The 12547-nt window shown below is 37.4% G+C and overlaps 1 protein-coding gene across 2 annotated transcripts in view; it reads left to right on the forward strand.

Annotated features, from left to right (window-relative positions):
• The window catches only part of ABHD5 (abhydrolase domain containing 5, lysophosphatidic acid acyltransferase), a 53370-nt gene that overhangs the window by 12209 nt on the left and 28614 nt on the right, over positions 1–12547 (forward strand). For both annotated transcript variants that reach the window (XM_038391199.2, XM_043508974.1), the window contains exons 2-4: positions 7712–7797; positions 8053–8425; positions 11598–11752. In XM_038391199.2, coding sequence (XP_038247127.1) covers positions 7712–7797; positions 8053–8425; positions 11598–11752 — 614 coding nt within the window. The remainder of the gene's footprint in view (positions 1–7711; positions 7798–8052; positions 8426–11597; positions 11753–12547) is intronic.

Genomic DNA, 12547 nt, shown 5'->3' on the forward strand with positions numbered 1-12547 from the left:
GTAGCACTAACCAATTTAATATTTGGTACACTGCATTAATAATTGAGATTTGACTTGCAAAAGAAACAAAACAAAATTTCTACAACTTTAAAAATGTGGCGAATAATCACAATAACTAGGTTGAGAAGGGTATCAATCATATTATCTTATAAACCACTTTTTCTTGGTTCTTTGACAGACCTCCCCAGCTAGGATTATCCAGAGCAATAAGTATCATAATCTTATGTGCAGTAAAGCTCTAAATTCTCCACGTTGATTGAAGCCAATCATATATGAGACTTACAAGTGACCTGGAAAGAAACTCCTGAATTAGCTAACTGCGCATATATATATATATATATATATATATATATATATATATATATATATATATATATGAATACCCCACCACACACCTAACCCAGTTGTGGTAATACTGGCAATTAAAAACGTAAATTTTGCTTCTCACATTTCTGAGGTCATTCTGTGGCTAAATCCAGGTTTGCTGTAAACAGTTTAGAATATTGTAATCTGGGACATCATAGAAAAGTTAATGATTCGATTGTGTTGCCTAGGTCTATAGCATGGTTTGTTTTTAATTTTTCAATAAATACAAAAACAATGAAATGAGGAGAACATTTTTAAATTAGTACAGAAATTGAAATCAGGACAAGGATGCAAACATGAAAGTGTGTTGCTTTATGCTTTTAGCTTGGTTTTCTCTTCTAAATTTTTATAACATCTGTGTATATTATGCTCAAACGTTGATTTTTAGTAATATTTATAAATCTTGTTGTAACAGCTGCATTAATAAATCCATGCAATACTAATTTTCAGTTTTGTCCTCAGTATAGTTATTTTCTCCGTTAAAGCTGTGCTTGACAGCCTTTCCAGACGTGAATAACTGTCTCATGCCATCCCAGACAAGTTGATATGATCAGTCAAACTAGAAGTAGAGTTGTGATGGTAGATACCCCGTAAAAGGGTAAGATGGCTGCTGCTCAGTTTTTGTCCTTTGTTTCCGCAGAGGTGCTTGCTAGGCTGTTCAGATTTATGGTATTGTTAACATAATGTCATCTTAATCACACTGCTTTCTAAAATGTCTGTATTCCTGGGTCTTCAGGAGACAAGTTAAGGACAGCAGTCTACTTCCCAGCTAGGAACCCTAACTTTTTCTCAGACATTAGTATATTTGAGTCCATTTTGATTTGATCTATTCAAGAAGACATTCCTTCAGACCAGAGAGTAACAAAGGAAAGTTTTATATTTATCTAGTATTCATAGTCTCAGCTTTCAGCATAGCAGTGCTCTCAGGTTCCAGCTTCCAAGGTGGACTGCCTAAATATAGTTCCTGGGTACTCTTCCAAATAAGTCTTCTACAGTCTTTTCCTTTCTCACTGGTCCTTTCAGGCACAGAACTATGCCTTCTTCACTATAACCTCAGAAGTACTAGCCTCTCTTGATTGGTGACTGGTGGAAGTTAATTTCATGAAGGGATACAGTTAGAGCCCCACTGCTGAATCCCAATAAACAAAGACACTTACAAAGGTTGCTGTATCTGTCTCTGGAACCATGTGACATGTAAGGCCTTACATATTCCCAGAAGAATGGTATGATATACTCTGTCTGGTTCACATACTACTCCTCCTCATGGTAGATCCTGTTAGGAATCCAAATAAAACAATGCTACCACTATTAAGCTACTAAAGAATATTTAGATTAATTAGATATGTTTAAGAGAGCAGGGCCTGGTGCAGTTCATCCTAGGATACTTAAGGAAATAGCTGAAGCAATGTTGGAACCATTAGCAATTTTCTGTGAAAACTCATGGGGAATGAATGAGGTCACAGAGGACTAGAGAAGGGCAAACATAATTCCCATCTTTAAAAAGGGGAAAAGGAGGAAACAAGGAAATTCTAGATTGGTCAGCCTAACTTGGATACCTGGAAAGATACTGGAACAAATTATTAACCAATCAGTTTGTAATCACCTAGAGGACAATAGAGTTGTAAAGAATAGCCAGCATGAATTTGTCAAAAACAAATCATACCAAACCAACCTAATTTCTTTCTTTGACAGGGTTTCTGGCCTAGTGGATGGGAGGAATCAGGGGATGTCTCTTGATTTTTAATGAGGCTTTTGTTACAGCCCTTAATGACAGTCTCATAAGCAAACTAGGGAAATGTAATGTAGATGAAATTACCATAAATTAGGTGGAAAACTGGTTAGAAGACTATACTGAAAGAGTAGTTATCAGTGGTTCGGAATCAAACTGGGAGATTCCAGGGTCCCACAGGAGTCAGTCCTGGGTCTAGTACTAGTCAATATTTTTATTAATGACTTGATAAGGTAGTGGAGAGTATGCTTCTAAAATTTGTAGATGACACAAAGCTGGGAGGGATTCCAAGCACTTTGGAGGATGGGATTAGAATTCAAAATGACCTTGATAAATTGAAGAATTTGTCTGAAATCAACAAGATGAAATTCAATAAAGATAAGTGCAAAGTACTACACCTAGGAAGGAAAAGACAAATGCACAAACAAAAATTGGGGATAACTGGCTTGGAGGTAGTACTGCTGAAAAGGATATGGGGGTCACAGTTGATCACAAATTGAATTTGAGTCAATTTGATGCTGTTATAAAAAAAGCTAATATGAACAGGAGTGTTGTATGAAAGACACAGGAGGTAATTGTCCCACTTACTCAGCGCTGGCGAGCCTCAGTTGGAATGCTGCGTTCGGTCTTGAAACCACACTTTAGGAAAGATGTGACGAATTGGAGAGGTCTGGGGAGAGCAACAAACGTGATAAAAAGTTTAAAAAAGCCTGAAGTGTGAGAAAAGGTTAAAAAAAAAAAAACTGGCCATGTTTCGGAAAACAAGATTGAGTGGGGGACCTAGTATGTGTTCAGATATGTTAAGGGCTGTTATGAAGAAGATGAGGATCAATTGTTCTCCATGTCCACTGAAGGTAGGACAAGAAGTAACGGACTTAATCTACAGCAAGGGAGACTTAAGTTAAATATTAGGAAAAGCTTTCTAATTATAAGGATGATTAAGTTCTGAAATATGATTCCAAGGGAGGTTGTGAAATCCTTTTCCAGTTTTTAAGAATAGGTTGGACAAACTCCTGTCAGGAGAGGTCTAGGTTTACTTGGCCTTGCCTCAGCACAGGGGACTGGACTTGACCTGACGAGGTCCCTTCCAGTTCTACATTTTTATGATTCTACGTATATAAACAGTCAGTCACCCAGGCTGTTGAGTGATGACAGAAGAATTTGGGACGATATTTTACTGGAAAGCATCAAATCTAATTGCTGTACAAATGGTCCATATTGTGGATATCTTGACCTTTATGGCCAGCTCAACCATAAGGTACTTCAGAAAGGTGTGTTGGAGCTCAGCTAGTTTGTTTCAGATTCTCTGCAAACAAGCATCACTGAATGTACAGAATGCAAAGTGGGACTGCTGTTACATAGCTAGTTCTGGGACCCTTTGCATTGGGAGTACAAACACTCTCAAACATGTGACTTTGACAAGACTACATGTTCCCGCTGACCTCCCCATATGCATCTACCCTTGATAATAAAAATAAGAAAATACCCAGGGAAATAGCTAAAGGAACCTTGGTAGTGCCAGATTATCCTGTCTCTTGATATTGCAAACTTGTAACTGTTGTAAAATCCTCTTTTCCCTAACCTAAGGATGGTATCTCCTGTTTCAAGTGGTTCAAACTACCAAGCTCACTTGTATCTTACATCATGAATATTGACAGATGCACCTAATTTGGGAGGGTTTCTCAGATAGTGATTTTTTTCCACACTGCTCCATTCTTAAGTGGTTCCACCTCTGTGGTTTATTAGATGATATGAAGAACTTTTTGGCTTTGATGTCATGAAAGACGTTAAACCAAGGATTGGATTGGCAATTAACTTTTCTTAGAGATGAGCTAGATAAGGGAGCTGTTTGAGCTCCTCTGGGTTCAAGTTTGTACTCTCTTGAATGAGGCCTACTTGTGCTGTGGTTAGTGGGGTCCCCATGCACTTTGTTTCTTTGTGGCAGCCTAGTTAAGTTTCCTCTGACTTGTGCTCTGAACATAATTTTGAAAGCTCTCATGCCTTTCAAGCCCTTAGGGAATTCCTCAGGTTATTTTAAGGTGGTTGCTGGTAAACCTGCACTTGCTTGGAGATTGTGTGAACTGTAGGTTCTGTCCTACATGGAACCATAGCAATGTTGTATCAAGTCAAAGATGTCATTAAAAGGACATTGCCTACTTTAAAAAAAACCAAATTCTTCACTGAAATTCTTTTTGCCTATTGGTGTTACAAGGGTAATCAAAAATGAGTTAGACTGAAAGATCAGAGAGGTTATTTTCTCTATTCTTCCTTTTTGTTTACTTAGTGTATTTGATAGCATTTTGTATAGTGAGTGTCTGTTTCTCTTTGTATAGTCAATATCAGTTGATTTTTTTTTTTGGTTTGGTGACTTCACACAGCAATTGAGGAATGAAACCACTTTTTAAAAAAAGAAAAGAAAATGTGATTGTAAAACTATATAAATTGACAGGAAGATTCTAGGGAAAGTGTAGGACCTGAAACTACTTTAACTAGATTTCTATTTGACTAGATTTCAAAGTGACTGTATCCTTTTAATACAAGCTTATTGTTGCCCTCTGCCTATTGCAGTCAGGATTACATACTTCACATGTCAAATGCCTTGTGTGCATCGCTTCTCAACCCCAGCAGTGTGTAACCTTTTTATGTAGATGATAGAGGTACCCTGGCCATTTTCCTGCCTGAACTGGGTCACCTTTTACTGCTCTGCAGTTAGCTGTTCGTCATATCAAAGACTTATTCACTCTTCAAAAATCTCTTTTTAAAAAAAAACCATGAAGCTAAGAATCTGGAATGAAAAATATGAAAAACCTTTAATTCAGATAAATACAAAGATATATACTCAGTTCTGAGAACTCTAAACCTTGAATTTCCTTTAATAATTCATCCACCTGTTGTAGGGTTCAAATTTATTTAACAAAAATTAAAATAGGCAATACAAAAATAAAGCTACTTTTAGTCATTTAAATATGACAGATTTAGCATAGATAGAGGAAACTAAATGCTTGTCTTCAGAAGACTGAAGTTTGCCTGTCCCAAAGAACAGATACAAGTAACAGTGTGACTGGTGTATCAACACAGCACTGGGCACCGGGGCCTGACCAATCAGGGAACTAACACTGAAATCAATCGAATGGAACAGAGACCACACCCCTTTGCCCCTGCTGTGCATGTTTTTCAGGTGGAAGGGACAGATAAAAGGAGGCAGCCCAGCTCAGTCTGGGCTGGCTGAGGAGGGGGAAGGACATGTGCTGCAGGTTCCTGTAGAGGCGACTGCGACTCTCAAGCAGTGGAAACTGTAGACCTGGACCAACACTGCAGATGCTCAGCAGACCTGCATTGCCACCATTTTCACGTGTTTGTTACAGCTGTCTTTAACAGTAGAGAAATTCCTTTATTGCTAAAAATGTTTTTCCCCTTAAAGAAATTTTAAGGGTTTTTTTCTTTAATCAAAATATGTCTTAGGAATTTATACAGTATTGGGCTGAGGGGATGGGAAGAGAAGTGAGTGGGTATTAAACTGCTGATCTCAGGATCATGTAGTAATATTCTTCAGCTTAGTATATCACTAGAAGAGACATTTGACTTAACATGGTGGCCCAGCTGATACCAAGGTATTGTTATAATCAGTTTTTAAGACAGTAATTAATTAACACTAAATTGATTATATCAATTGATAATTTTCATTAAACTGTTTTAAATTTCATGGTGCAAGTTGATGGTTGACAGTTGGCCAAATTGCTTTGTGCTGATGCCAAATTTACTCTTTTATAAAAATCTAAATTTTAGATATAGCTAGACTTGTCCATCAGCTTGGAAACAAACTGTATTCAAATACTCTTTCTCTTGGGGCTTGGTCAAGATCCCATTAAAAATCAGTGTAAAGACTTGCATTGACTTCAGTGGCCTTTGGAAGAGAGCCAGAGGGTCAGATGCAACTCCTGTGACTAAAAATGAGAATCTTTCCATTGACTCTTTTAAAGGGAATTGGACTGGTCCCTTATATAGCATTAAGGTGATCCTTGGGTGCAATGTTCTGCAATCTTTAGCACTGGTAGAAGCAAATATTTAATTGCTTTAGTTTCTTTCACAAATGCCAAGAGGCTGGGCAAACAAAAAAGTGGAAACATAAAGGGGGAAAAAGGATAATTGAGGCAAAACGATGTAAAAAATAAACCCTTAAATGCAGAAGAGTTTTAACTGAGATTTTAAGAGAGAAAGGTTTTTGAAAATGTGTAACCTTTAGTTTGATTTTGAAATTCTAATTTAGCTGCCTTGTGTTGTGTATGTCTTCCTCAGCTGTTAGTATTTTAAAAAATCAACATGAGAATGTATGGCAGACATGTTTGGACATAGGCACAAATTCCATGGGTGCTCCAGGGTTGGAGCACCCATGGGGAAAAAAAAATTATGGTTGCTGAGCCACAGCCTCTATATCAACTCCACCCCCACCCTCTAGCGCCTCCCGCCCATGGCGGACCCCGCAGATCAGCACCTCCTGCCCACCGTGATCAGCTGTTTCACAGCATGCAGGAGGCTAGGGCAGGGGGAGGAGCGAGGGCGTGATGCGCTGTGGGAAGGGGGTGGAACGGGGTGGGGCCTGGAGGGAAGGGCTGGAGTGGGGGCAGGGTCTGGGGCAGAGTCAGGGGTTGAGCACCCTTCATCACATTGGAAAGTTGGTGCCTGTGTATTTGGATGCCAATGCCTAATGAGCTGACTTAGCTTAAGATGTAGAATTTGAAAAGTCCACTTGGCATAGGGAGTTTGGGAATTTTCCCAGGAGGGTGCCATCACTTTCTGCAGACTTTGAGCTTACTTTAAAATCAGTTAAATTAATTAATTGAAACCCTGGAAGTTTCTAACTTTTATGGGTGTAAAGAGACTCTTCCAAACAAAAATTGTAGTTAAAGCAATGCAGTGCAGTTTTCCTGATTCTAGAAACTTATGCCATTGCCTATGCTGCTTTTCAGAACTTCCACAATATGAAACTTGATGTGGGATGCATGTTTTACTTTTGTTTAACTTTTTTTTTTAATGCTCTTAAGAGCCTGCTCCTGCAAGATGCTGAGTGCCTTCCGTTCATTGATTTGAGCTGAGCACCTGAGAGGATAATGTAGTGTTTGTTTTTAAATGTGTTTATTGAGAAATTGAAACACAGCTCCTAAATTCTGATGGTTTAAGCAAATCACTTTTTACACAGAAAGGTCATGATTCAGAGTGACTGTTGTAAAGGTAACTAAATATTATTGAATGGCAATGGATACAGATTATCAGATGCTGAATCCTGATTGACTGTCTTTCTGCTATAATCACCTGCTCTGTGTGTATCTGATCTGTGCTATCTGCAGCTTCACTGGGGACACTCATCAGACTTTCCCTGTTGTGTTACTGCTTAAGTTTATGACACAAACCAATAAGTCAGGAGAAAGTAAAGGCTGAAACTCCATCTCATGCTCATTTTGGTCCTTGTACAGAATGGTCTGGGGTACTTGTTTGCTCTACTTAGGGCAATACTTGAAGATCATTAAAGCTTCAGCTAATGCAGAATGTAGGTAGCTTGTTTATATATATTACAATTTATTTATAAATCTGTTTATTTTGTGTTTACTGCTACTGTAGGTCAGGATGGCTATCTAGTTGGCTTCCTGCATGGTGCCCCACGTCACTGCCACATCTTAAAGAAGCTGAAGAGAAAATACTGAAGTGTAAGTATTTTTTTTTTTACACATGGAATATACCCAGATCTCATGTAATTTTTCTTCAGAAACAATCATTGCTATTTGTAATGCATTGCAATGAAGCAAACATGACTGTAGTATAGATTCTCAGTGTTCCCTTGTTTAGGACCTTTGACCCTGATCTGAAAGATACCTGATATTCCTGCCCTGAGCTTCCACTGAACAGACTGCTAGATATGCTAACAAAATAAAAAGTATCTGAACTATGTTTTTTTTCTTCAGGTATCACAAGCACGTACAGTAAACAATATGTCTTCATATCCAGTGGAAATAAAATATGGACGCTAACATTCTCTCAGGACCTCTCATATAAAACTCCACTTGTTCTCCTCCATGGGTTTGGAGGAGGTGTTGGACTTTGGGCTCTCAATTTTGAAGACCTTTGCGAAAATAGGACTGTTTATGCATTTGACCTCTTGGGATTTGGGCGTAGTAGTAGACCACAGTTTGACACTGATGCAGAAGGAGCAGAAAATCAGTTTATAGAAGCTATAGAAGATTGGAGACAGGAGGTAGGCCTGGACAGAATGATTTTACTTGGCCATAATCTGGGTGGATTCCTGGCTGCGGCTTACTCACTGAAATACCCATCAAGGTATGTGAAAATAAAGGGATAAAGGAAATCTTTGCTGTCTCTTACGAATGTTAGTACTAAACATCTGTATTCGTTTGACATGTAGCAGAATGTAAAACCAAGTTCTTTGTGAATTAGTTTTAGTTGTGAAAATTGGGTCAAGACTTGATTTAGAGACACTATCATCTAGTTTAGATCCAAAATGCAAATTGTTTTTGTTCTGTGTAGAAAAATATGAATATCGTATGAGCAGAAATTCTTTGTTTACGTTCTAACAATCAACCATTTTTGGTAAACATCCTCTTGCAGTACTCTGAACCTGAACAGAAGAATCAGTTACTTCATGAGAATCTAAAAGCAAAACTGCCATCCTGAAGCATGTATAGTTAGTTAAATATTATACTATTAATAATCTGCATTAAATATAACTTTTAAAGTATATATTTACAAATTGTTCAGACATCACAAGCTGCAGATGTATTTGCATAATAAAATAACTGCCATAGTAGGCAGGATGAACCAACAAATTAATGACCTCTAGGTGATTTTTCTGATTTTAGGAGTCTATTGCTGTCTCCTGTTCCCCAATCCTTGTATAAAAAAGGGTAACGTGTGTATGTTTTTTTTTTTTTCTGTTTTTAATCAGACTGTGACATTACAGTCAAATAAGTTATTTGAATACTATGTGTCCTTTTAAAAGTAACCTACTTTTCTGTTTTAGTATTTTTCCCTCTCCCCACCCTGGTAGGTTAACATTAAGGTAAAAGGATGGCTGCATTTTTCTCTCCAACTTATTATTAGAAATCAGAGCTTCTTAGCCAATAGGAGATAAATGCTTGCTTGGTTTTAAACTAAAAATAAATTACTTGTTAAATCTATGTATTTAAATGAAAATACAGTATGTTGTTTTACCCCTTCCAGAGGGTGAATCTCTTATAAGGGGGATCTTAGTAGGGATGCATCTAGGAAGACAGAGCCCACACCCTAATGCAGTGGTTCTCAACCAGTTGTATACATGCCCCTGGGGGTATGCAGAGGTCTTCCAGAGAGTACATCAGCTCATCTAGACATTTGCCTAGTTTTACAGCAGGCTACATAAAAAGCACTAGCAAAGTCAGTACAAATTAAAATTTCATACAGATAATTAATTGTTTATACTGTTCTATAAACTATACACTGAAATGTAAGTAATATTTATTACTTATATTATATACTTAATATTTATATTCCATTTGATTTTATAATTATATGGTAAAAATAAAGTAACTATTTCAGTAATAGTGTGCAGTGACACTTTTGTATTTTTTATTTCTGATTTTGTAAGCAAGTAGTTTAAGTGAGATGAAACTTGGGGATACACAAGAAAAATCAGACTCCTGAAAGGGGTAAAATAGAAAGGTTGAGAGCCACTGCTCTAAGGTATGTCTAGTGCTGCGGAAACCTGTACTTTAAAAAAAAAAAAAAAAAAAAAAAAAAAAAGGCAAGCTACTGAAATTATTCCAGAGCTGCTGCAGTTAATGTTTGCAGGGAGAGGGGAGAGTGTTTCTGAAATATTCCTCAGATTAATGTTTGGAGTGGAACTTTTTTGTGATTATTCTCTAACATCTCTGGTCTCTCCTGAGTTTGTCAAGTGACTTATTTAAAAATAGTCAAGTTATTATGTTATCAAACCACTTAAACACCATAGAGTCATAGGGTTAGAAGGGACCGCCAAAATGCAGGATTTGTTGTGGCTAAACCATCCAAGACAGATGGCTATCCAGCCACCCTTTGAAAGCCTGCAGTGAAAGAGCTTCATAGCCTCCGTAGGCAATCTGTTTCAAATCGTACAGTTAGGAAGCTTTTCCTGAGATTTAGTCCAAATCTGCTATTTTGTAGTTTGAACCCATTACCTCTTGCCCTGCTCTCTCTGGCAAGAGAAAACTTTTCTCCATCATTTTTTATGGCAGCCTTTCAAATATTTGAAGACTGCTATCATGTCCCTTCTTAGTCTCCTCTTTTCCAAACTAAACATACCCAGTTCCTTCAGCCTTTGTTTATATGTATTCCATCACTTTGATCATCTTTGTCACTCACGTCTGAATCCTTTCCAGTTTCTTTACGTTCTTTCTATACATTGGTGACCAAAATTGAACACAGTACTCTAGCTACGGCCTAACCAGCGCTGAGTAGAGCAGTACTGTCACCTTGTATGACTTGCATGCTATACCTTTGTTAATGCAACCTAAAATTGCATTTGCTTTTTTTGCAAAAGCGTTGCACTGCTGACTCATGTTTAGGTTGTGATCCACCACAACTCCCAGATCCTTTTCAGTAGTGCAGCTGCCAAGCTAGTTATCCCCCATTCTGTATTTGTGCATTTGGTTTTTCTTCGCCATGTGTAGCAGCTTACATTTGTCTTTGTTGAATTTCATTTTGTTATCTTTAACCCATTTCTCCAGTTTATCAAGATCCCGCTGAATTTTAGCTCTGTCCTCCAAAGTGTTGGCAACCCCTGCCCCCCCCACACTGCCAGTTTTGTGTCATCTGCAAATTTGATCAATATGCTCTCTATTCCTACTTTCAGGTTATTAATAAAGTTGTTAAAGAACACCGGACCCAGCACAGATCCCTTTGGAACCCCACTTGAGACCTACAATCTGACATTTCATTAACAGTTACTCTTTGTGATTGTTTAACCAATTGTGTATCTACTTAATGGTAGTTCTGCTAAGCATGCATTTCTCCATCGTATTTACCAGAATGTCATGTGGGACTCTGTCAAAAGCCGTGCTGAAGTCCAGATATATTATGTCCACTGCATTTCCCCTATCCACCAAGCCAATTTGCATGTCGCAGAAGGAAATCAAGCTGGTTTGGCATGATTTGTTCTTGTTAATCCATGCTGGCTGCTAGTGATTACCCCTTCTGCTATACCCGCTACCTGATTTACAAGGAGACACATCTCATCTTTCTAGCTCACAGAATACAGTGCCTAGCAGCTGGTTTTGTGTTGAATCTTCTCTTTGATTTTACTTTCTTATGCTAATGAGGGGGATCAGAAATTAGATCATAGGATATGACCGTGATGGTGAATAATGTAGATTATTTAATCTGCAGATAGCTAGTTTTAATATTTCTTATTCCACGATAAATTGGGAGACTTCAAACCATTTTATATACAGTAAACCTCCCAAACCTTTTTTGCCAACAGGGTAAAGCACCTCATCTTAGTGGAGCCATGGGGTTTTCCAGAGAGGCCTGACAATGCTGAACAAGAACGACCAATTCCAATCTGGATTAAAGCACTAGGAGCTATGTTGAGTCCATTTAATCCATTAGCTGGGCTCAGGTTAGCAGGACCCTTTGGTGAGTGCTAATTAATATTTGTTAAAGTACTATTTCTATTTATTTTAAATATGAATACATAGCAAACATTTCATTAAGATGTTGTCTTCTTATAATAGCTAATTGCCTTCTTATAAATAGTTTTTGGCCCATCAGTTATTTCATAAAGCATCTGGAGCTACATCCTCCATCTATTGTGAGTTTAAAAAAAAAAAGTGGAATTTCTAGCCTTTGTTTATGTTTGAACTACCTGTGTTCTTTAAAATGTGTATATATAATTTAATATGCAAACTGGAAAGAGGCTTTTGTGTGTTTTAAAAGCTTGACTAAGGTAATTAGCCTTTTGGACATATTAATTTGTTACTTTGCAAACAAGATTATTCTTTGAAGTAGAAGCTTTTCCAATTTACTTAATAGGACTATTCGATTAGCAAGTAGTTGCACAGAAATAAAACTAACAAACGATGCCTCTAATTTAAAAATTCAGTTTAGTTATTCTTAACAGTATTCCACTCTTTTTGGGGAATGTAGAAATTCTAATTTAAAAATAGATTGCTGTGCCAAAGAAAATTCTCTAAAATGCAACCGTTGTTTGTCTTAGATGTAAAAAACCCCAAACAATCCTAGCTTCTGTTGTAAATCTTCATGAACATCTGTTCAATTTTTTTGTATAAGGAATGGGTTTCCTTTCTTCCTATTTTATATAGTGGATTAACTGTACGTTCTGACTTTCTGGTGAGGGGATGAGAATAATTAAATCCATTTATAAGATAGAAACTCCGTTACTTGATTTAATGTGGAGTATTCATTTTTTCA

This window comes from Dermochelys coriacea, chromosome 2 (assembly GCF_009764565.3).
Source record: "Dermochelys coriacea isolate rDerCor1 chromosome 2, rDerCor1.pri.v4, whole genome shotgun sequence".
Classification (NCBI taxonomy): Eukaryota; Metazoa; Chordata; order Testudines; family Dermochelyidae; genus Dermochelys; species Dermochelys coriacea.